The 26,993-nt window shown below is 39.9% G+C and overlaps 1 protein-coding gene across 1 annotated transcript in view; it reads right to left on the reverse strand.

Moving 5' to 3' along the window:
* Window positions 1-26,993, reverse strand: part of LOC134641025 (calsyntenin-2-like) — a 307,592-nt gene that overhangs the window by 58,470 nt on the left and 222,129 nt on the right. Inside the window, exons 6-8 of the mRNA XM_063493204.1 lie at window positions 16,695-16,880; window positions 14,614-14,871; window positions 13,757-13,878 (exon numbers count right to left, since the gene is read on the reverse strand). Coding sequence (XP_063349274.1) covers window positions 13,757-13,878; window positions 14,614-14,871; window positions 16,695-16,880 — 566 coding nt within the window. The remainder of the gene's footprint in view (window positions 1-13,756; window positions 13,879-14,613; window positions 14,872-16,694; window positions 16,881-26,993) is intronic.

Raw genomic sequence — 26,993 nt, forward strand, 5'->3', positions numbered from 1 at the left:
TAAGATAATTATTTATTAAAAGCTAGACATTTTAAATGAGAATAAGAAAGAAACATATTTCTTTGTGCCCCCCTTTCCCTGTTAATGCCCTACCTGGCCCCCTGGCAAAACTTTGCTAGACCCACCCCTGCACACGTAACTGTCAGCTACTTAGAAAAGGATTCTGGTGTTGTTTGTCTCTCAGAAACAGTTCATAACTTCCCTTCAACTCATTCATGTCACCTAAAAGGTAAACCTGTTTCTCCATCACCTGTTCAGCTCTGATGATTCAGTAAGGACATCTCCTGGTTTCATCTTCATGTTTCCCTCTCACCACATATACAAACGGATATCATGACCAGCAGCTTTACAACTGTGGCTCCAGCAAACATCAGCTGATACTAGAAAGTAATATTAAATAAATTCTAACAACAGCTGATCAAGCTTAAACGTGCTGCTGTTGTTTAGCGTGACCTCTGCTGGTTTCCTCTTTCTGGCGCAGAGAGAAAAGCCGATCAGCTGATCATTGATCAGTTTCATGATTGAATTAGCAACTTTCTAGCTGAAGTAGTACGGGACAAATCGCGTTCCTTTTCACCTCAACTTTAAAGTTCGACCTCATTGGCTGTAATTGGTCCAGCCCAGAGTCGATCATGACCAACTGGCCAATCCACCACCATTCATTTATACCGTTAAAAAAAAGAAAAGAAATAAAACCCCATCGGCCCATAAAAACTAAAAATCACAAGCGGCCCACCGGGCAAATGCCCGGAATGCCCGATGGCCAGTCCAGCCCTGGTCCAGGCAACTAACCACTCTTACTAGATTGTATCATGTCATCTCAACAAGAACAAATTAAGTTGCTGAATTTCATGCAGATGCTACATGATTTAATTACGTTCACCATAGAAACATGAAATTATTTAGTTCAAATTACAAGTTTGAATCTTGTACATGTAACAACCACCAGATTTCATTTTTTTGAGTGCTTATTTCTCCCATTTTGGCTTCTCTTCAATGGCTCCCTTTGAAATCCAGAATCAAATTTAAAACTCTTTTCTTTACATACAAGGTTTTGAAGAATCAGGTCACGTTTTTCTTAAAGACCTCATTGTACTGTATTATCCCATTAGAGAACTTTGCTCTCAGACTGCTTGTTCACTTGTGGTTGCTAGGATCTTTAAAGGGAGTTTTTCCTTCCTGATGTCACCCAAGAGCTTCTTCATAGGGGGTTCTCTCTGTGTTATTGTAGGGTTGTTACCTTGCAAGGGCTTTGAGGCAACTGATGTTGTGATTTAGTGCTATATAAATAAAACTGAATTGAATCATATTAAATTGAATAGTTCTCCAGACTTCCTGAAGCCCATTCAAAGGTCTTCTTTGGATGTTGGCTGCCTTTTTTCTCTGTCAAGTGGATCCCACACTGCTACAGTGATGTTGAGGTCTGGGGAGGTTAGTCACTGATCCTGTTCATTGTGTATGAAGTGCAGCTCTAAACCATGACACAGCCTCCCACTGTTTTACAGATGGCAGTAGAGCATCATTACTGTACCTCTCTCCTAACCACTACATACTGATGAAGGTTTGAAGTAAAATTGCCAAATTGGGATTCATCACTACCTGAGACCTGTTGCCACTGATTTTCAACATAGTTCTTGTGTAATCTGGCATACCTCTGCCTTTCTCCATGTTTCTTTTCCTTAAGAATGGCTTCTTGACAGCAGAGACCATTTCTCACGAGGCTTCAGTGAACAGTAGATGAATCAGCTGAAGGGTCAGATGTATTTCTTCATTTCTTAAGGACATGACTTTCAGCTACTGTTCATCTGCTCTAGATAGTTTATACACCACCTACTGTTTTATCTTTTGTCTTCCATTTTTTGTCCATTTTTCTCAAATTTTTGAAGAACACACTCAACACTATGATGAGATTTGTCTGTGAAGGTTCTCAGTCATCCAAGGCCTTAACGCCCACTCACATTCTGGGCCATCTGACCTCAGGAATTCACATGATAGAGTGGGGCCAGGTTTAACAATGAGCTCACCCGAAACCCTGGCTGATTAGGTCACACACCCGCTTTCACACCTTGGCTCATGTGATTAGAGGATCACCAGGGGGTCCTTTGTCCCTCTTTGGGGGGATACTCCCACTGGGTTTAAATCTGGGACTCTCGGCCATTTGACCTTAGAACTGAAGAAGCTTCTCGGATGAGAGGTGAAACGTCTTCAAGCAACTTTAAGAAGTCCAGACGCTTTTCTTTCCAAGCTCCTTAGACTATGATGAGATTTGCCAAGTTTTTGGTCAACAGCTCTTTGGGAATCACCTCTGCTGCTTCAAAACTATTACTTTATGCCAGTCAAACTGTGTTATCTTTAGCATTCTTCAAAGATTCAACTAAAGAAATTGGAACAAACGGTGTGTTTTTACGACAGACTGATACAATCTAAAATGGATTTTTAGCCAAGTTTTCTTTTATATGTAGATGCAACACTGGATCATCTGTTGAGCTATAATGATTCACAGGTCAGTGTTAGGTGGCTTAACAAAAAACCCCAAAAATCCTCTAAAAATGGTTGAGAAAGAAAAACTTTGCAGACCACTTAGAGAAATTACACAAAAGTCTGGCTATTATTCATTTCTGCTCTGTCCAATCTGCTCCTGTAACAACATGAATTTCTCAACTATGGCAACAATAGAGGCTATCTTATTTCATCTTAAAACCTTGGAAATCCGTGATCCATAATTATATTCTTGTGTTCAAAGGAGTAGCCTTCTGAATTGCATAGGTTTTTCAAAATAGCATTGAACGAACCAGAAAAGTTTTTATTAACAATCAAACAGTGAAGCAGCTACAGCACATTATCTTAAGGGTCCTCTTTTCATTATTTTGAGTTCTTATGAGTAATTATGTTCAGAATATGTTTTGAATTGGTCACAATTATGTTGAAAAAATAACACATTTGTTAGAGAGACACTGACACCATCATAACATTCAGCTTATTCAGTCCTGTTAGAGGAACGCTGAATTCTATCAGTGCATTCTGAATTTGAATACATGTACTGAAATTTTAATATATGGAAAAAAACTTGAATAAGTTATGTTTCTGTTTCTACTATGTGTACACAGCCACAGGAAATGCAGAATTAATTTCATCCAGAAAATGATTGTAAGTCATGAGATAGGCCCCTGGCAAAAAACACGGTCCAGAGCGCAAAATGACCTATTCGTCCTTTTTTCTCTACGTACTTTATATGCACTGAACACACGATCATTTACTGAAACGCACAATGCAAAACTAAAAACAACAAATGCTTAAACTGCATTTGAGGTTAGGACCCTTAAGGTGGACTTTCAAGATCTGGCAGTGATGCAACTGTTGCCTTAAGGCTCGGATCATTCAATTTTTAAATTTGCTGTTATGCTCAGCTGAAGACTAAAACACAGCATTTGTAGCTTTAAATTTTAACTTTTTTTTTGTGAAAGAAGCAAAACTAATGAGGATAACATCTGCTGCAGAACACATTTTAGTAATGCCTTTCAACAGTGGCTTATTTACACTATTTAAATGGATGATGAGGAGGAATTATAATATGACTGAATGTGCACCTTATGAAGCTGCTGTAAAATATACTCTAACAATGTCTGATGTCTGACAGACAGAAAACACTTCCATTGATTTCACACATGCACTGATAAACAGTCGCTATATGTGTAAAAGAACACACTATTCTGTGTAAATATTTCCCTCTAGTGTAGCTCTGTCCCCGGCTTAGCCTCCATGACATATGTACCACACAACAAGAATGGTCACTGATTTCATATTTCCATTACTGTCCACTTGCGAAATCAGAGAAAGTCCCCCCTGAGTGTTTGCTTGATTGCTTTCTGAAAAAAACGAGTGTTTTCCATTGGGTAGCTGAATGTAATGATGTCCTTTCCACATTCAATTTAGACTCCTGGTAGAAACATCATTTAGATCTCAATTATCCCTGTTGGTTTTTCTTGTTCTTTTTTGCCAGCTGAAAGGCTCGAGGTGACTTCTCATTGATTTTCTCCTCTTGCCAAAATCCCTCCAGCCTGTCAAATGAGGACACAATGCTGTCTTTATTCTAACTGAAAAATGAGAGCCTCCATTTACCTCTCTATGTGGGTTCGTATTATCAAACTCTACAGAAGCATGAAAGTAATGAGACACCACTGGTGTGGTCCTAGTTAATATTCAACTTTAAAAAAAATCTACCTTTTATAAATCCTAATGGGCTAAAAACACAGCCATGGGAAATTCACACACCCTGCAGAGTGTCTCCAAATGTGGAAACTGAACCCATTTATCAGTGGTTGTTCAGGATGGTGTCTTTGGGTCACAACATGAAACAATGACATGTGTAAAGGTTAACTTGTTTGCTTTTAATAAATTGATTTCACACTTGCAAAGACAGAAAACAGAATATTTACCAGAAGAGGACCTCGAAGTCTGACATGTAAAACGTCTATAGGAAGTGCCTTAAACCTGCATTCTTTCTAACAGCCAAGTCTTAATGTACAGACCTCTATGAGGAAATGATCCTAATTCACACTTCACTAAACATTTTCATTATGACTTTAAGGTGTCATTTGCTTGTTTCAAATCTTGCTCAACACTGCATGATATTCCATCCATCCATCCATCCGAGTCTGGGTCAGTAGGCCAGCAGTCTAAGCAGAGAAGCACAGATCTCCCTCTCCATGATCACCTCCTCAAGCTCATCTGGGGGAACACCAAGGCTTTCCAAAGCTAGCCCGAAAGATGTAATCAGCATGTCCTGGTTCTGCTGCAGGGCCTCCTACCCGTAGGACATGCTGAGAGCACTTCACCGAAGAGGTGCCCAGAAGGCATCCTTGTCTGATTGCTGAATAACCTCAACTTCCTTCTTTCATTTCGGAGAAGCACTGACTCTACTCTGACTTGTACCCAAATGGCCAAACTGTACATGCTCTACACTAAGAGAGCCTAGCCACCCTTTAAAAAAACTAATTTTTATGACTTGTTTCCATTATGTGGTCTTTTCGGTGACTACGCAGAGCTTGCTAACATAGCTGAGGTTGGTAAAGTGGACTGACCCGTAAATCAACAGCTTCGGTGTCAAGCCCAGATCCCGCTCCACCAGAACAGACCAGTACAGCAGACATAGCACCGCAGACAGTCAATCTCCTGCTTCACTCAGCTAGTTAATTCTCCTCACTTGTTTCTGCATTATATTCATTTTGTCTTGCCATCTTTTTACTATTACCATTCAGTGGTAAAATGACGATAGAGTAGAGTATGCCTTCGGGTGGTGCTATCTTCTGACTGAGAATTAGCAAAAATATGAGAGTGCATAATGAATTTATTCAAGTTATATGGGATCTGTGAGGCACACAATTGCCTAAACAAGGAAGTTTTAAGCTGGTCAACCAGCTATCTAGAGATTCATAAACAAGCAATTGTTGCATTTAGTTTAGGACAGACTAGTCAGATGTTTGAAATAATACACACAAAGCTATCGTTTATTTTAAATCATTAGGAGGTTTGTGCTGTCTGTTACAATATACATTACAATACTTTGCTGGGGTTGCCTGAACCTTTATGTGGTCATGCCAAACACACCTCCTTTACCAACAGCTGTAAACAAAAACAAAAATCCTCCAGTGTCAAAACATATAGGAAATTCCCTTAAGGAATAAGGCTAAATAAGTGTGAGCTGTCGATGTCTTGGAGGTGTCTATTTTGGAGCCCATGGATTTGTTACTTTAGTGCAACTTGCATATTACCAAAATGTAAATAGCACCATTTTCCTTCCTTTTTATCAAACTGGTAGCAGTTCGGCATTTTGAACAAGTTCATCAGCACCAGTATGTAGTGACCCATTACTATGAGGTTATTATGAGGTTGTTACTTACCCTCTAATTTACAGTTTGCTTTATTTATTTTTGCTCTGGGAAGACTTACTGTATTTCAAAACGGTCAACTCAATCTCTTAACTGTAGAGGACTGATTAGAAGCAAGTTTTTAAACTATTAGTGCTTAAAATGTTTAGAGAAATAATTTACAAATGACATATATCCTTTAAATAAAACAAAGATGATCCATCTTTCCCCTTCCACCTATAGTTATCAGGGTAGCACAGGGGCTACTATAGGACCCTGGACAGGTCGCCACTCTGCCGCAGGGCCAACACAGAGAAACAGACAACCATTCGCAGACAGCTAAATTTAATACTCTTTGATTGGCAACTGAAAGCAGAGCAGGTGAAAATCTGGTTTCTAAAGTTTTATTAACATTAATGTTACAGAACATTACTGACTTAAACAAAACATTTCTGAGGCTGCATGAAAAGGTGCAAAAAAGTAATGTTCCACTGTACGCTTGGCTGCATCCTGTGTGTTTTATTTCCACATTTAAATAAATGTGTTTTTGCTCCTCGCTGTGTCACTTACACTGTAACTGTAATCTTGGCTATGATATGGTTGAATGCTAATGTTAGCTGCAGGCAAAAACACATCTACAGAGAGCATGTTAACTCTATTGTAATTCATTTTGTTTTGAAATAGTCTGCAGTTCATGTAGAGGAGGGCAAGATGGAAAAAATGTAAACTTACACTTTATACCTTCTTTGTGACCAAAAAAATCCCAGCTTTTTAGTTTGGTTTTTGCAACTGTATCAAAAGCAAAACATAAAGCTACTAATTTTTCACTATTTTCTTGGTGATTTTTGAAACACTTTTTCGCTGATGTATGCATCAGATGTGTTTTTTTGTTAGTGTTTTTAGCATTGGAAGTGCCCATGAGCCTGATTTCAGAGCACAACCCTAAGTGTTTATTGTAGGGTTGAAAAAAAAAACTGCTTTTAATATTAGATTGTAAGTAAATGTCAGTGTTGACAAAGTTGATGTCAGCTGAGAGTGTTGTGAGAAAAGAAGGGAAAAAAGCTGTGTGCTCAGAGTGCTTTTTTTGTTGTTGTTGTTGAAAACTTCATAAGATTCGCTGCCTGTGGACACACAGTTAATGTTTTATGACTATTTGCAACAGGACTTCCTCCACTGATGGTAAAAACATAAATTTTGACAGTTGTGTCAACACTAAAAATGAAACTCAGTCAGTGCTTATTTGGTAGCTGCTGGTGGAAATTACCTGCTGCTGCTCATTTGATGTGTGAATTCAAAACGGCGAATACTGTGCGGTGTTTACAGAAATGCAATTTTATTAACCCATAAGAGCTAAAAACAGAACTACTGTACATCTGTTGCTCTCATTGAAAACATTCAAATTACAAGAAGCCCTCCAAGAGCGCAAACCTCTGCCAAAACAGCTCGCTTTCTGAGCAGTATTTATTTTTAAGGGAATAATATTTTATTTTGCATATGGTATATATGTATTATGCATGTCATTTTGTTTTCTTTGCTCTTTTTAAACATAGTTTGCATACAATTTGTAGTGCAAAGTGCAGGCATGACATTTATGACATGCAGGATTAGGTAACAGGTAATAGTTTTCTTTAAAGATATAACACATTTTGGGGTCTACTTGAAAGAAAGAAAGAGGTCAGAGGTCAAATGTGACGTGATATTTAGGGGAAACTATAATGTGATATTTAGAATCCCCATATACTAGTTCACTTCATAAATGTTGCCAATACAAAAAAAAATACCCTTGTAATCTGCAATTTCTGTTATGATTTAATGGCAGGTAACGGGTCGTTGTGTATATATATACAGTGGCTTGCAAAAGTGGCTTGAACTTTCCCACATTTTGTCACATTACAGCCACAAACATGAATCAATTTTATTGGAATTCCACGTGAAAGACCAATACAAAGTGGTGTACACGTGAGAAGTGGAACGAAAATCATACATGATTCCAAACATTTTTTACAAATAAATAACTGAAAAGTGGGGTGTGCGTAATTATTCAGCCCCCTTTGGTCTGAGTGCAGTCAGTTGCCCATAGACATTGCCTGATGAGTGTGTGTGTACCTGTGTGTAATCTAATGTCAGTACAAATACAGCTGCTCTGTGACGGCCTCAGAGGTTGTCTAAGAGAATACTGGGAGCAACAACACCATGAAGTCTAAAGAACACACCAGACAGGTCAGGGATAAAGTTATTGAGAAATTTAAAGCAGGCTTAGGGTACAAAAAGATTTCACAAGCCTTGAACATCCCATGGAGCACTGTTCAAGCGATCATTCAGAAATGGAAGGAGTATGGCACAACTGTAAACCTACCAAGACAAGGCCGTCCACCTAAACTCACAGGCCGAACAAGGAGAGCGCTGATCAGAAATTCAGCCGAGAGGCCCATGGTGACTCTGGACGAGCTGCAGAGATCTACAGCTCAGGTGGGGGAATCTGTCCATAGGACAACTATTAGTCGTGCACTGCACAAAGTTGGCCTTTATGGAAGAGTGGCAAGAAGAAAGCCATTGTTAACAGAAAACCATAAGAAGTCCCGTTTGCAGTTTGCCACAAGCCATGTGGGGGACACAGCAAACATGTGGAAGAAGGTGCTCTGGTCAGATGAGACCAAAATAGAACTTTTTGGCCAAAATGCAAAACGCTATGTGTGGCGGAAAACTAACACTGCACATCACTCTGAACACACCATCCCCACTGTCAAATATGGTGGTGGCAGCATCATGCTCTGGGGGTGCTTCTCTTCAGCAGGGACAGGGAAGCTGGTCAGAGTTGATGGGAAGATGGATGGAGCCAAATACAGGGCAATCTAGGAAGAAAACCTGTTGGAGTCTGCAAAAGACTTGAGACTGGGGCGGAGGTTCACCTTCCAGCAGGACAACGACTCTAAACATAAAGCCAGGGCAACAATGGAATGGTTTAAAACAAAACATATCCATGTGTTAGAATGGCTCAGTCAAAGTCCAGATCTAAATCCAATTGAGAATCTGTGGCAAGATCTGAAAACTGCTGTTCACAAACGCTGTCCATCTAATCTGACTGAGCTGGAGCTGTTTTGCAAAGAAGAATGGGCAAGATTTCAGTCTCTAGATGTGCAAAGCTGGTAGAGACATACCCTAAAAGACTGGCAGCTGTAGTTGCAGCAAAAGGTGGTTCTACAAAGTATTGACTCAGGGGGCTGAATAATTATGCACACCCCACTTTTCAGTTATTTATTTGTAAAAAATGTTTGGTATCATGTATGATTTTTGTTCCACTTCTCACGTGTACACCACTTTGTATTGGTCTTTCACGTGGAATTCCAATAAAATTGATTCATGTTTGTGGCTGTAATGTGACAAAATGTGGGAAAGTTCAAGGGGGCGGAATACCTTTGCAAGCCACTGTATTTTAATCATTAAAGATGACACAGTGCGTGTGTGCTGGATTTTTTTTGTCTTTACTTTTGTGTTTTCAGATGCTGATCAGATCAATCAACCAGTAACATGATAACAGTCAAATCCCCTGTCATATTCCCTCTGTTTAGATGTGAAACTACAACGCAGCAGTATTATAAAACCATCCGATGTCAGGAGGAAAGTAGGCGCCGGGTGAATATGGTGAATGGAACAATAAAACCTCACAAGCTGTTAATACACTGTGGAAGAACTAAAGTGGGAGTCTGGGTCTGTGAGGCACTCTTTTATACAGTGAATTTCCCGGACACCTGCGAGCGCCAAAGGCTATTTTTTAGACCGTGCGCACCCGATCCAATTTTGTACATAGTTATAACACCTGCAGGGGTTCATTCAGTATTGGCTCATGCAGAAAACATCTTCAAGATTGACAGCCTCCTTCTTTGAGACACTCTTATTCGGATCTGCATTTAAAGAATATGAAAGTGTGCACAAAAGACACATTTGGTACACGTTCAATGCAAAACCTTTCAGTGAAGTTTCAATGAAAACCTCAGGCTTCATCTCCCAACAATGCATACAGCACAGAGAGCAAAGTTTAAGCATACCGAACAGAATAGGCCAATGTGCATAAAACCATGCTGCCTGTTATTAACAGATAGTACACTCTTGATTTTTTTCAGCAGGTAAAACTAATATCTGCACCCATCTCCCCCCCACCACCCCGGTGCGGTTATTATGAAGCAGCTCGCAGTGCGTGATTGGATTGTATGAGAAATTAATTGGACTTCTTACTTCTTTGATAAACCAGTGCAGGGAGAGGAGGATTCTTCTGTTCGAGGGTTCTCTAAGTTGGAGGTATTCAGAAGTTCATTTTGTTTTAAAGACATTAGCAGATGAGGAGGAAATGGCGACAAGGCGAGGGGAGATAGCGACTTAATGAAAGTTTCCTTTCATGCCCCCAGGATTCACAGAGACAACTATTAACAAGAGGGAGGAGGATGAGCGGGAGGACGCGTGAAAGAGTGAGAACTCTAAATGTGCTCGAGAAAGTTTAACAGCTATTGTGTGCCTATGTGGTGCCAGAGTAGACCGTGGAAACTTTTATCGTGAGACGTGCTAATGAAATAAATCAAGATCATTTCAGACCTGCTATAGAACTACCTGTCTTAACCCTTTTTAAGCCACAGCAAAAAACCCCAAAAACTGTCAAACTCCCTTCTAATCTACAAACTTCCTTCATGTGGGATTTCATTAACTGTGGCATATGGTTAAAACAGCTATGGGGGAAAAGTGTGATATGATACATTTTATAATGAGTCATGTTATGACTGCAGAATTATCACAAACAAGCAAGAACATCAAAGGGAAAATTGCCTCTCTCCTGGCCTCTAAACTGGATACGCTCTGCATGCAGGTTGCGTTACCTTAATGGCTCTGTGAGGCTATTTTTCTATTACATTAGCCTCAGCTATACTCTGACTAGTGCCATTTAGCAAATGACAGTATGCTGAACTAGGACTGTTTTCTTGGTAAACAATAAACAGCCTAAACCTTAGTGGCTTAGCTCAAAGCAATGCTATTATTATGTATGATACATACTATATAATGAATACAATTGGGATTTGTGAAGAGGGACTTAGCCAGGCTGAAGCTCACAGACCATATGGCAGACTGTTGAACACTAAGTAGCTAGAATGAAAATGTGAACTGTGTCAGTGTAGATTGCCCAAAGCAGCAAGATACTGTTAATGGAAGAGAAGTTGCACTTGAGTTTACAACATTCAAGTAAGCAACTAAATTCTATTTACCTCCATTGTCACTTAATATCAGAGTCAGACAGTTGAAATGAAATCTATATGTCTAAGTAGACAGATACCACTGACGTGACACTAGCATCTAATATTTACATTTTGTTCTTACTTTGGATTTTTGGTCATTTGTAGAGCACAATTTTTAAACAAATACGGAGATGAACACGTCAATTCTGTCAAATTTGTGACCACTGTACCTATTTGAGCTAATTTTTCTTTAATTAGATTCACATTGCTTTGTCTTGTACTTTTAAAAGAAATATAGAAAAGCAAAAATAATCTTTTTATTTTAGGAGGTAGCAAGAAGTAACATTATGCAATGATGTGAAGATGGATTTGTTGATAGGAAGTGATTGTAATAAAAATAGAACAGTTTAGAGATCCATCTAAACCATCCATCCTTTTCTGCTTATCCAGTTCAGGGCTGCCCGGGGCCTGGAACATATCCCAGTGGTTATAAGGCTTGCTTAACCTTAATTAAATTGTGAACTATGAATATTATCTGCTTCATTTAATTCTTTGTGAACTGTGAATAAGCTCTTGTTATGTGTCAACTTACACAACCCTGGCCTCTAGGTCTGGAAAGTGAAGCCAGAATGGAAATGTTCAAAACCTGAAGAAGAAGAAGGAGGAGGAGGAGGAGGAGGAGGAGGAGGAGGAGGAGGCCACTAAGTCAGCTCTGCCAGCTCCAAACGAAGTCCCATTGTACTGAGGTCTGTGAGAAAAAGGTCCTACTGCTCACTAGATAGAAAAGTAATTACAGAGTATTCAAAGAACTTTCTGGTCTTGATTGCTAGTTTCAAGTCTCCTTTAATAGAGAATCACATTCATTTTATCAATTACTATCAAATTGAGAACAAAATAAATGATAAATAACTGCATGTTTTGGGGGTTGTTTCCTTGGGATAGACAAGTACATATGAACAGAGCGTCCTGGAGGTTTCAGAGAGATTAACTCTTGCAACATTGTTTCTCTTTCTGAAAGACGTTGACATCCAAATCAAATCTAAAGTCTTCAAAATGTTAGTCCACAAACCAAAGGTTGACGTCACAGTGGCTACAAATTACTTTTACTTATAATGAAGTTATGCTGATTGACAGTGTTCCTTAAAGCTCAATGTCAATCCTAACACGACCTCTATCAAACTGGCAGTACTAACATACCAATGTTTATAATGTTGGCCATGCTAACAACATTAACATAGTCAAAAGTGATGCTACAGTATTCCCAGTAGTTTTCAGGTACTGCTCAGAAATGTAATTAGTGACATCACAGTAGTATAACACTTTTGATACTCTCAAACTATTTGATTCAACATATAAACAAATACTCTACATACACTATAATTGCTTGATTGGTTGAAAAGAAAGAGGGAATGAGGGCAAAAAATTCCAGCCATGCTTAGTTTTTCTCGTAGCGACTGTAACTTTTGCTGATCTGAACAGCGCCTGAGAAAGTACAGTGAACATCACTGTTAATGTCATTAGCAGAAGCCATACTACTGTAGAAGTGAGGTCTGTGAAATATCCAGATTGGTCAGATGTCTTTTTAAAAAAAAAAGAACAGAACAAATTAAAAACAAAAGGAGAAAATGTAGAGTGAGAAAAACAGACCAATAGCCATGACAGATACTCAATAGAAACTCTGTCTAAATTCCTCCAGATGGGGCTTCACGCACACCATGCTCTGTCAGGAGACTGATGGATGACCCGTTTCATGCTATCTCTCCAATCAAGGACCAGTGATCTGTCTGATTAAATTAGCCCAGGGTGCTGCATCTGGATGTCCAGCCTCAGCTGTGTGCCTCCTGAATCAAATGTCCTCACTGGGTGAGTGTGGGGTTTCGTGAGTCGAGATGACCTGTCTGACTTCAAGACAGCATCCATGATCAACAGACAGCTCCCTCTGTCTTCACACAACACACACACACACACACACACACACACACACACACACACACACACACACACACACACACACACACACACACACACACACACACACACACACACACACAGAGAGAGACATATGCACAACCCTGGAGGAAGCTCATATTTCTCTAGCCATCGTATCTATTGTTTTTATTATTAACTAAATGTGGAATTGTGATTGAGTGTCAGGTAACACAGTGTTTTATTCAGTCCCTAAATTCATTAAGATATTACATGGATATTAAGTAGTATGTGGATTCTCTAAATTAAATGGGGTTAATTAAAGGTTAGGTGTTTTTTTTGTTTGTTTTGTTTTTTATAGAGGGATTTCTAGTATAGCCAAGCACTAATTGGTTACAGTTTACACCCACAAAACCATGGTTGTTTGCAAATCACTGGATGAATATGAGGTGTGTTAGTAAATCACCAACAGCTCCTACTCCCCTTTTAAACCTTTTTTGCCGCTGCCAGTGAATCCCAATATCTTACCAGGAGCCTTCTATTTTTAACGCAAGACACAGACCACCATGGATTAAACTAAGAAAAAAATATCCCAGTGGATGATTAATAGAGGTATAATCCAGGCTAGAGGCTTCATACTTCTCTGTGCGAGAGGTCCATACCTCATCAAAAAGGTGAGCTGAGGATAAGCTCAGAGTACAAGTTTCCTGGTCTATCACACATATTCCAATGTTAGCGCCTCACCTGCTCTAGTTTCCAGTGGAACTCAGCCGGCCGGAAGGTGTCTACCTGGGTGAAGTCTCTCCTCAGCAGAAACACCAGGCGGCAATTATGGACATACAGCGAGTAGTGATGACGGTTCATCTCTGTGGGAGGTAAAAAGAGGAGTAGACACCAGGGACCAAATCACCGCACCTACTCACAGCTGACAGGTAAAGCAAGCCTGACATGTGGCTCTCGCAAATCTGGGACAGCAGCACTTTTCTGAAGGAGGTGAGTTTGCAGGCAGACAGTCTTTCACTGGAATTTAAAAAAACAACAACAAAATAATCCCTGCAGGGAGGGCATGCTGTCCACGGAGCTGCATATTTTGTTCAATGTGCCACTATTAAAAAGTATCACATTGAAATAAGTATTTATTTAAATGATTTAAATATAATTTCACAAACAGTTGCTGTTTAGATCTGTGAAGGAGCTATAGATATATTCTATACATGTGTAGCTCTATTGTATAGAGGAGTGATATTATTAGGATGATTTAAGTAGTGATTTATGGTTTTACATCGAACAAAAACAGATATTATCAAACTGAGTCTTTATTGCACCACTGTCACTTGAGGTATTGCAGTCAGTGTCTTATACCTTTGCTCACAGACCACAATTCTCCTGTCAACTGACCACACAACACATGATCCACCAAAGAATCAAGGTGCACTTCATTTGTGGTTTTTGAATTTAATTCTGATTTACGATTTCCGCTAATCCGCTCTTACTACAACTTACCCAGACATCTCTTATAACCTAATGAAATGTCAAGAAATATATTTGTAAGTATTAAACAAATATATTTTTTCCATGAAATGTGTTAACAAATGACTCACCAGTCTTGTCAGAGTTACAAAGTAGGGTCTCCTTTTCAGCTCTGAGCCCTGGACTAGGCCCATGCTTCATCCATGTTGCAATGGTAAACTGGTCTGTCAAATTCTGGGGTACCACCCAGTCTGGGATTTTGGCTGCCTGACGACCGTCAAACCTGAAGATTAAGTCGCTGTCCCTCCCGCTGTCAGACACTAGGGACGCTGTCCAATTGGTGGCCGTGCCGGGAGCAGGGAGGAGGTCAGTGCTACCCGACGAGGCGCCTGGAGTTATTGCCGTGGGAACAAACAAGAGGTGAGACAGTAGATCTGTCAACAACAATCATGGCAGATACGCAGTGTGCATTGCCTTATTCTTGGCTATGATTACTTAAGAGTAATACAGATGGCAGGGTTTAATAAGGAATCAATGGGCTGAGATAGCTACGGGATGTGGGTATTGATTCATGGCAAATGAAGCTAACTTTCAAAAGAAATGTGAGCCACTATTCATAAATTCAGAACATAGCTCACTGCTATAATGCACCTCTATGGAATCAGAGAGGAAATACTAACCAAGCACTATGGTAACACAAAGAGAAAAAGACATAGCAAAGGCTTCGTAAGAATCAGCCAGTCGCACAGACGGCTTACAGCTGACACGATCCCTAAACACATCCTGACAAAACAGACCCGTCGTTACCGTCCTGCACTGAGCTGGCTCATTTGGTTTCTCTTCCTCCCTTTCAAAGCAGCTCCATCATTCCTTTGACACAATAACCCTAATATGTTGAGCCCCGTCCAGTCTTTGTTTTCGAGCCGTCACCTTGACAAACGCAGCCCCTGACACATGCTCACCTCGCTCCTCCATGCATACGACATGCCCTCACCCATCTATCTTCTGCCTTTCCTGTGTGACAGTAAAAAATTTATTTCATGCCTTTAAAATACATTTATGAATCGTTTCTAATGGCTTACTGATGGAAATGGATCAAAGCGACCTGGGAGCTATGCTGTTATAAGACAAAAACCAACCAACCAAAAAAACCAAAACAAAACAGGAAGTGTCACTACTCACTGCGTCCCTTTTCCTGGCAAAGAAACTCTAACGTGCATCTGTTCATTTCCGCTAATAACACATTAGCACGTTAATTGATGTTTTTCACTCGTTTGTAAAACCCTGTTTTTCTCCACTGCGTGCTCGTGGCGCCGTCGACGTTCTGATTCCAGTAATTAGATTCCCTCAGTAAATAAATACCCATCGACTCCTCCAGCACCCAGCTGCAGCCTTTCCTTTGCCCGATGTCTTTGTACATTATCTCAAATTGATTGTGCTTTAAAAAAGCTATTACAATTTATTCTATTTGCTATCAGATAACGATTATGAGGTGCCTGAAAAGGCCTCTTTAGTGGTAAACCATGCGTGGACTGGGAGCCAGGGGAGGCAGGGAGTGGATGTTATGCATTCAGATTAGCTGGAATGTGGCTTGTGAAGGCCGTTAGTCAAAGATGATGACTCCAGCCCTCCTGCTGGCAGTGCGGTGTGGGTGGGGAAGCAGAGTGGAGCTCGGTGGAGGGGAGCTAGGGGTGGGGGTATAGGCTCGACTGCTCTGCTGGCGCTCTGGGCACTGACACGGTGGCTCGACTGCTCATCAGTCACTGAGGAGAAAGCGCGGCTGCATCTAGGGCGGCTAATGCCCTCGCTCTGTCACATCATTAGTGACACAGCCTTAACTTGCCATTCTGGTGCCTTCATTTAGCACAGGGGTTTACCGGGGACATAAGTGGAGATAAGAAAGCAACACGAACTGGGAGCTTTCAGATGTTGATTTAAAAAGGGCACAGAAACACACCTCGGGCTCCGTCTGACCCTGGTGCTCAATGCATGGACTCCGCTAATGCTTTTAGCAGGATCTAACTTCTAATTTACTGCCCCAACTTTTAGTTGCCTCAGACAGCAGTCTTTGATGAGCCATATAATGTGTAAATCTGCATATCAACCATCGATTTAATAGTCACAGGTCAAGTGTTTGTCTTAATTAGTGCTCATTTCGACCACACAAGAATAGCTAGTGATTATGAAAACACAGTAACCCCAAATAACCCACCACAGAGTTTCTGTAGAGATTTCTCAGAGTAGGTCTCCCGGTCGCAGCCCTTTCCAATGTGGCTGGTCTGCAGCTCCACCGTGGTCCTCACCGAGGACAGAGGTCCGCCACAGGTCTCGAGGTGCATCCTGGGAAACAGCTGCTTACTGCCTGTTCCCGGCTCATAGTCCACTCGCTTATTCCAGCCTGGGGGGAAAGAAAAGATGGAGTGACAGTCTTAGAGAGGATATATTATATTGTAGAGTTCATCCTGTGAGTGGATGCAGATTATTATCTGTAATAATATCAGATTTTCACAAGCTCGTCGTTGCTTTTGTTATTGCACGTTTTGCGCCTCATTTTGTCCATTTAGACTGCCATCAAAACAACACCAATTCCAATTTTTCTCTGTCACTGGTATTTCTGGCATCACAACTCAATATCCTTCTGGCAGAATGTACCCGACTAATGAAATTGCTGCATTGTTGTTGGAGTGCAGTGCAGTACCTGCATTAGCGGCAATAGTCATTATGCTGTCACTGTCTGCCATGTCAGCTGTGAATTGTGTTTTTCTATCTGGGAAGGCTATTATTTTGTGTGGCAGTAATTTTTTTTTTTCCTTTTTCAATCAATTTTTTTTCCAGGCTTTGCGGTGTGATGTTGTGTTCATCTGCAGTGTCTCTTCTATTTAACAACAGAATGAATTGTGGAATTCTGTAACCTGTTTAATGTTTTCCACGAGTTGTGTTTACAGTGAGCCGTTCTCACTCATTATCTCACTTTCAAACAGAGCATTTGGCATATCTATAAATGCTGTCAGCACATATTTCCAACATTTCCTCATCCCTGTTACTTCTTTTACTTTGCTTCCTCTGTCATACGCCAGCATCACCGCATCATCGCTCATGAAACTGGCTCTTTAAAAACAAATTATATGACCTCAGAATTATTGATACCAGCTCTAAACCATCCTACCCAGTCCATGCTTTTTTCACAAGCATACATGAGCTCCAGTCTATCCACTGTCTATCTACCTCTCTGTCCACGATTACTAGCCAGGAGCTGGAGGCATAAGCATGAAGCCAAGCTGACTGAAGAAGAAGGGAGCATCTTTTTGTTGCTCACAAGCCTGTTAAATCTGCCATGTTCACTTCCTCTCACACTCACCAGCTCATGCTGAAACACATACACATGCTGCATCTGTTTTGCAGTTGATTTACTTCCTCTAGACTGCAATTGCTCTGGGCTACAGCACCACTGTTTCTATGGGATTGGCTGTAGCAGAAATGAAAATGGGTACCAACAACAGTGCACGCTAAACAAGAACAAAAGCACATGCAGGAGCATTTAAAAAAAGGCCACAAGCACAAAAGACTTGGCTAATTTAGACTTTGTTTCTTCTCTCTCTTACTCTCTTACTACTCCCCCCCCCCCCCCACCCACACACACACGCACACGCACACGCACACACACACACGCACACGGTAACTGCATACATGCCTGTCTAATCCTACTTGTTGATTACCCCTGTATGGAGTTGCTACTTCTGTGGTCCATTTTGGGGTTGATGCTTTTAAAGCTAGTCAGCTATTGATTTGAACCAGCTGATGGGTAAGCTGCTGATATGCCACTCTTTTTTCAGAGGTAGCAGCAACAACTGCCGACAGACATTCAATCTTCAAAACAACAATAGAAGAAAAATAGTTCTTTAATTTTGTGTGAGCAGATAGAGTAGCTAACCTTGCTGATGCAGAGAGGGATTTTTTTTCACAGCAGAGCTTTGTCTGTTATTCTTCTTTTGCTTTTCTCACTTTTTACTATCAACCTTTAGCAAGGACGTCCACTAATAAAGCTCTATTTTATCTGAAAGAACATCTTTCCATTTTCTAATATTTAAACAAAAAAACTGCATGTTTGCCAACAGTGAGATGAGAACATCAGCTAGTGATACAGTAAACTTAGATTAGCATACGTTGTGTTGTGTGTGTGTTTTAAATCTTAGTACCAGCACAGTGGCCCTAATTCTGTAATTTATAATTTATAAATTTCCACCAGTGGGATGATGGGAAATAGTCTCAAAGTTGATCTGTTTATGGTTTTCTGAACTTCAACCCTTCAAGATCCCCAGTCTTTGGAAAATCTTATAGTATATAGTCTCAAACTGAAAGCCTTAAGACAACTTTTAGATGTGTGAGGGTCCCAGTCTTTAAAAGTTTAGTCTTCCAGTGTTTGGTAGCCATTGTATAACTTTTACTCTTGGTAAAAAAACCCACACTGTGGTCATTTTGTTAAAACAAATGGCGAAACAGTCAAGTGACTTTGCCGTGCAGCTCAACAACTAATGAACTTTATCTAAAAACAGTAGGCTAGATTTGTATGTTCTGTTCAGAATGTGTACATGTCTGTGTTTTATACTTAAAGGTTTGCGTGTGAACATACCAGTGTTGGCATATTTCAATATATTTATATATAGTGGTTGTATAATAGCAGGTGCATCCAGTGGCAGCTTCCACACATACTTGTATGAACAGTGACCAAGTTGAATGTGAAGCTTTCTCACTAATCAAAACATTAAAGCAATATCATAATTAGACCTGTGGAGTTTAGCTCACCACATGAGCTTTAGTGTATTTCGTCACTAGTTCGTGTGCTGGGATCACAGACTAATATAATTCCACTTTTAGAAAACATAAGACTATGGATGGAGGTGTAAGATGGTCAGATTTGGTTAGAATTGGAATTATTTCTTCTGAAAGAACCTTAAGTTTGTTTTTTTACTTACTTTTACAACTATTAGTTGAAGATTTACTTTGGCTGACTATAACTGCAGTAGTTTAGGATGTTCTTGAGCATTTGCAATGAAGGCAACTGAACTAGGCTTGTGAAGAAACCTCTTGGTTTCTTCAGTTCTAAAAACTAATGCAGAGTCCCAGGTATTTAACCTCCTTGTCTCCTCACAGCTGTAGACCCACCCTGTAGTCATGTGAGTCGTTAAGGGTCACATGAGCCAAGGTGTGAATCGCAGCATGGGTCATTAATGACGGTTGTTCATAGTGGACATAGATAACCATCACTGAACAGAGGCGGTGGCCTATGATACCAGCTATCAGTCACATATAACACAGTCTTGAGATCCCTTCTCAGGTATTTCAACCCCCCACTCACACCTTGACCCATGTGACCTTAATAACTCACATGATGGCAGGTGGAGCAACATCTCACAAAGCATTCACACCTTGGCCCCTTTGATGGCCCTGAATCCCTAGCTCGTGTGATTCTTAATGACTTGATTACAGGATGGGCCAGTGGCTCTTAGGACCCCTTTCAAGGGGTTAAATGCCTGGGACTTCATCATCTGAAACATCTTGGATGGGAGGTGAAAAATCTTCAGGAGTCAAAAAGAAGTAGAGTTGCCTTTATTTCAAACGCTTGAGACCACCATGACCTGGATGACTAAGAATGTAGACCTAAGATTTAAGTTTGCGAGAAGGTGTAAAAGGCTGTTCAGTAAAAAGAGACTCCATGAACAAATGAAAGGTGATAACGGGGCTTTAACACAGCCTGCCTAGCTCTACATTTTGAGCAGGAGCAGGGATAATAGAGCAGAGCTTGGTTAAGAATGCATGGAAACATCTGAGGGAAGGGATAAATGAGCACTGAAAAAAAGAGCATGTTAGATTTACTTAATTCAGTAGTGGACATTGGTTGCACACAGATGTTTAACTTTGGCAGAAACTTAAACAACTGAGTTAAATCAACACAACTTATTCATATTCAATAAACCTGTGCATTTTGTGTTGATAAAATGCGATTGAAACATGTTTAGATGAAGTAAGTTGAGCTCTTGGAATGTTTTAATCCTTCACAATTTTGTCATTTTATTCCAACACTATTCTTTTTTATACTATACTTTTACCCCAGTACTACTTGGTTACTTAAATACTACAGTTTGTCTTCATATTAACATATTGTTCAACAAAGACTAGAGTCTGGTAGACATAAAAATTGAATGGATTTACAAATACTTCCTTTCTCCTTTATCCGGGTTGCAGGGGAGCTGGGGCATAACCCCGAAGTGAAAGGTTAAGAGGCAGGGTACACCCTGGACAGCTCACCAGTCTATCACATAGAGATAAACAACCATTTCCACTTACATTCACCAATTAACCTAACTAATAACTGTATGGCTTTTAACTGTGGGAGGAAACCAGAGAGAACACAGTGCAAACTAACCAGCTTGTGGATTTGAACCCAGGACCTTCTTGCTGTGGGGCAACAGCACTAACGACCACGCTACCAAGCCAGGCTTAACAAGGCTTATCAAGGCTTGATGCAGAATTTTCAGTACAATTTTGTCCTTGACAGGTTAAACCACAATAAATAGCAATACCATACACATGGTGTGTGTAGTTTTCTGCCTCTTATAACTCCTGTGATTTCCCTGCAGTTTGTAATCTCGTGTGATCTTGTGAATTTCATGAGTCCAGCAACTAACTGCTCTTACTAGACTGTATCATGTCATCACAACGAGATCAAATTAAGTTGTTGAATTTCATACAGATCCTACATGATTTAATTATGTTCACCATAGTAACAAGTAATTTGAACAAAATAGTTTCAAGTTAGACTTTTGTAAATGTAACAACCACCCATTTTCCTTTTTTTCGGTATCCCGAAAAAAAAGTAGAGGCGGCTGCTCAACTTGAATTAGATGGATGCCTTCCTCAAACCATGAACCAAAGTGTACGAGCCAAAATCCTGTGCAAGATTTAACATTGCTATATTATTGACTTACTTCACTTGAACTTGATATGAACAATTTAATATACCTTCTCTCCATATCATGTAGTTTCTACACTATATAGTTACACTTAACTTTAAAGCATGAGGCAATTGTGTTAAATACACGCAAGATGCTTACATAAATCCAAGAGATGGGCAATCTCTTTTTTTCCAGTGAGGAGTAATGGGTTGAGGACACAGTTAGCATATATGGGAAGGACCTGGTTCAGATTGGAAGTAGGTGATTAACGGTTATGGGTTAGAGAGCACTAGACAAACATGAGGACTTAAAAAGGTGCAGACTCAGGAAAGATTAAAGTGGTTTCAGTCTCCTCAGTCCTTAGTTAAATCTCACCACCTGCACTCTAGTTGTCTGGAAGTTGCAGTGACCAGAATGCATTCACTAAACCTGATAAACTTCATGGTAAGGCTGTACAACTATTCCTGTATAAATGAGCTGGTGAGCTTTTTATGATGTCGCCAGCAGGTTCATCATACTGAAGATTGACACCATTTTTTTTTTTTTTTTTACCAACCAGCTGATTCTTTTCTTAGTGATATGATGATATGTCATTACCTCACAATATTGCATATAACTGGAAGCATATATTCTAAAAAATGATCATGGAAAACAGTTTCTGAGCTCAGGACAACCACACAATGTTCACTATCGATTCATAATATTTTTATTGGTTCTTGTAAAGCTCTTGTTGACCACGATTGCTCCACCACTACTGCTTTAGTGTAGTGATTTGCTCAAAAAGTGAAAAAGAAAACCCAGTTTGAAATGACTCTTGAGTTAAAATGAGTTAAGTTATTCATACAAAACTTTAATCAAAAGAAGATGAGACTCAAATAATGACAGCGAGTCAGATTACTAAGAAGGCAAGGTCTATTTATACACTTTAGTCCTAGTGATAAATTATGGTATTTATAATACTGTTTGACCAACTGGTGAAAAGTGCACTGCCCTCAGTTATAGTGAGGAAGTGGCTCACTGGTAGGAATGAAATGAGTTACAGCAAGCGTGGGAGTAGCGTGTCACGGAAACCAATCACAGTGCCGAGTACAGTAGCAGATGTTCTTTCACACCAAAAGACACATTTCCTTCTGAGACACCTCCTGCCTCTGTGGTTACACATGAGGCAGAAAGTGTTGAAACTGTGTGGAAGCAGTGAAGTTGAAATATGAACTGTTAAGAGAAAAGCAAAGAAAATGAAAAGCCATATACTCTCAACACAAAAGAAAAACAGTTTCCTTTTTATTTCTTAGGTTTAGATAAGACCCAAACAAACAACCTCGTATCGCTGATAAATATTTGGCAGTAGCATTTATCTTTAATAACAGGAAACACTGCAGCGATGAAATGGAAAATGTCCTTTGCCAAAAACCCAGTGGGCTGTACTGAAGTGTATTTACAGGAACAAAACAAAGAAATACATCAGTGTCCTGAATATGTTCCTTCTGAAATAGTTCACAGTGGCACCTGTCCTCAATGAAGTTTCTGATTTCTGAAAGATAAACGCATATATATATCGAAGAGTACAGAACATTTATCACCAACCTCATCCCTGTCATATATTTTAAGCACTGATGTGCTCATTTTAAAATTTCTAATAAATAACTCCAAGCACTCTTGCAGAAGCCTTATGTTACATCTAGCTCTGCAATAGAACTAAATTACAGTGCTAGACCTGTGATGCGTTCTGTTTTGTCACTAAAATACTATTTTTAAGATAGTGATGTAAACCAAAGTGCTCTGGTATATGTCAGTTCAGCCTTTTTCCCCCAGTTCATGTCATAAAAGCACAGAATTTATGTTGCTTTCAAACCCTATGGGCTATTTTATTCAATCTGTTTCTACTAAAAGCCTTACCTACCAAAGCTGTAAAAGGCCATTTCTTGCAGCGGGGACATGAGCACAAATCCATTTACTTAGGCTGAATTTTTAGCTACTTGAAACTGAACAGTTAGATGCTACTTTACGCACATCGCAGAGGAAATATATTGACCACCATGTTTTACATCTCTGGATCTGTGATTTTCCATGCTATGTCCCCAGAGACTTAAAGATATGGTGTAGTATTATTACTTACTCGGTAATAATAAAAAGGGCACTTCTGCTGCATGAGTTGAAATGATTTATTTATACTTGAAGCATATTGAAAAGATCTAGAGATTATTACAAGTAATAGTTTGAAGGACTTTAATTTGTCCTCAGCATCTGAATACTAACAGCTGAGTACTCCTTTGACTGCAATGATCTTGAGAATGTGTATCTTTTGATTCTATTGTTGCCAGTGAATGTGCTGCTGCAAAGCACATCCTCGGGTGTCATGTAATGCTAATTTGTCAGATGCTGTCTATGTTACACAAAAGTTGTACTTTGGCAGCAGCCCTTCATGCATCTGCCACGGTAAGAGCCAAAAGACTGTGGTTCACATACGCTTTGGATCTCTGTGTTTTGTTCCTTAGTGCAGTTTTATTTTAATTTTTACACCTCAGTGCAAAAGGCTGATGGAGTATTGTTGTCACTCTGCCCTGCAGGTGAGAGGGTGGTGTGGACTCTCAAGATTGTGAATGGAATAACTTGAGAACAAGGCAATGTAGATGTTTCAAATTGATTCCACTGATACTACTAAAAAAAACTGTTTGAATCTCAGTGACCTCAACCTCAAGGTCAAGGTCACAGGTCAAGTTTTCTAAAAATCTTGTGAGAGCAATAACATGAGAACGAGGAGATGTAGAATGACAGGCTTCTTTTTACCACTGCCATAACCTGACCAGTTTCTTCATGTTGTGTTTAAATGTGACGTGTCAGCAGCTTGGACAGAATGGCAGGCATGAGTACACTCACACTCGTTTGACAAACTTTGCTTCACAAACCAACTTAGACTAAAACTACATAAAAAAATGGAAATATTAAAAGCAACTTTAATAAAATGTTTAATAAAGTTGCTTTTAATAACTTGAACTGTAGATGTAATGTATAGAATATTTCATTAATAAGTGAAAACTGAATCATAATGTGGGGGAGAGAAAAACTGACAAATGAACTACTGATGATCTTAATGCAGCCTTTTTTTAATGACCGTCATGCAGCTGAGCAATCACATACTGTTGCCCTGACATTCCTTAACCCAAGACTGCTGTGGCCAATTAGGAAATCAGAACGTGTTCTGCGGTGCGCCCAAACCTTTGATCAAAACTCTGTTTATCAGACGAGCAGAAGATGAAGTAGTTGCTTCTTTATGTTTTCACTGAAACATTTTGATCTCATGACTGTTTTTGAAGTTGATTCTCCTGAACATCATTACATCTGGCACCAGCTCAGTTTCAGCTCTTTCCTACTATTGACAAGCGATATAAGAAAGTTTTCAGGCTTAATAATAATATGTTGCACGGTGGTGCAGTGGTTAGCTCCATCACCTCACAGCGACTGGTGCCTTTCTGTGTAGACATTTTACCCCTATGCCTTCTAAGGTTCTCTCCAGGTACTCCGGCTTCCTCCCACAGTTACACGCATGTGTCAGGTTATTAATTGGCGATTTAAATTGGCTGTACAGGTAGTCGTAAGCATGAATGGTTATCTGTCTCTATGTGTTACCCCTGTGATAGACTAGCAACATATTCAGGGTTTACCCTGCCTCTCTCCCTATGACAGCTGTGATAGGCTCCAGCCACATTGACCCTGAACCAGGTAAGTATCAGTGCTTTATTTTAAACCCTACAAAACAAAATAAACATATTTGCTTTTTGTAAATGACTTCATGGCCCATCTAAGGTGTCTTTACAGCCCACTAGGGGACTGAGCACCACACTTTGAGAATCACTGCTGTAGACTAATGGCTGTATGTTATTTAAGAGTTTATTTAGAAATCTGACTGGCTGCACAACTATTAATCAGAGAAACATCTGTCAGTGTTATATCTCTGTACGATGAAACACAGGAGGTTCCAACAGAATAGCAGTGACAAAGTATTATTCTGCTTATTCCACGGACATTATGAAGTGCTGTCAGTCTTCAATACTGTTATGTTATTTTTTTCAGTTGCTATAGGAAACTGCAGGATTTGAGTAGGTAGCATCTAAATATTCCCCTGGATAAACAGTAAGTGAGTGCATCCAGCTTCTCGATGATTTGCAGCTCTGCGGCGGGGAAAACAGATGAAATAAAGCTAGGTGAAGAGGAAAGTCAGAAAGGGTTTGAACAAATTGCCAGAGGTGGGATCTCACAACTGGATTTACTGAGTCAACTTGTTTTATTACTTCAGAGCAGAGTCACGAGGATATTTTGTGTGTAAACAAGTAGCAAAAAATAAGACACCCACAGACTAAAAACACTTAAAAGATTTAAAAGCCAAGGAGAGAAAAAGACATTTTTAATGTATTTTTAATTTCACAGACCAAAACTAAACTATTTAGCTGTATCTGTATGAGACTACTGCTGCTACCACTGACAGGTGCAGTAGGAGCTCAAAAAACAAAACAAAACAAAACCAAAAAAAACCCCATAAATAAATAAATAAATAAACCAAAGAGCAGGAGCGAACATAGCGTAAAGACATACATCTAAAGAATCACACGAAAAGCTCTCGCGCAATGTGACGTGCATGCACAGGCACAATAACACACAGCTCTACACTAATGCTCAGCTGTCTTAAAAGCAGTGTGGGTTTAATAGGAAGCTATCTGGTCTCTATTGAGTTGTGCGCTCGCCTGCAGTACGCTGAACAGAACTCACACAGAGGGCCCAAGAGTTCCTCTCTTTGTGAATTTGAAAGGAAGACGAGAGGCAGAGGAAGCGGGGCAGACATGAAAACAACCATGTGAAGCTGGTTCATCAGTGCTAAAGTACAAACTCGCTGAGGTTTGGATCATGAAAAAGGAGCTTTTTATGTGTGTGTGCGCTCAAGTCAACAATCTTGTTTTTGCATCTTGCGCATGAAACAAGGGAAATGTTTCTGTATGATCACGATCTAAATATTTACTGGCATCAAATCTTAAAAGTGGTGTTGCTGTCACTGAGGAGTGACGCACAGTCTACTGTTGTTAGGTTTATGCAGCAAATGTGCAAGGTTAGGCTGCTAATCATGCTGAGCAAATTTGTTAAGTTTTGTATTTTTCGTACCATAAGGGTCTGTTTTCATAGATAAGGCACACCGGATTATAAGATGCATTAACCGAAACAAAACACTCAGATAACTCAAACTTTACTCAACTCATTCTTCTTGCTTCCTCTACTTCCGTACCTCTCCGTAATTCTGTCGCAGCTGTACTATTCCCATGTTGTTGCAGTATATAAATGGCTAACCTCGTATTGTGGATGGATTATCTCGGTTGTTCTCCTGACTGAAGTTTGGTCGGTTTACAGCATCCTGCCATGCGATTGCATTTGTCCCTAACCATCATGAAAAACCCTCATGTTAACTTTTATCGAGTGGAAAAAAGTTAGCATTCATCCTCCAGCTTCCCTGTGTTTATGTTATGCTAACATAGCTGTGTCGCTAGCGATCATGTATCATTATATACCAGATA

The sequence above is a fragment of the Pelmatolapia mariae genome, linkage group LG14, assembly GCF_036321145.2.
Source record: "Pelmatolapia mariae isolate MD_Pm_ZW linkage group LG14, Pm_UMD_F_2, whole genome shotgun sequence".
Taxonomy (NCBI): domain Eukaryota; kingdom Metazoa; phylum Chordata; class Actinopteri; order Cichliformes; family Cichlidae; genus Pelmatolapia; species Pelmatolapia mariae.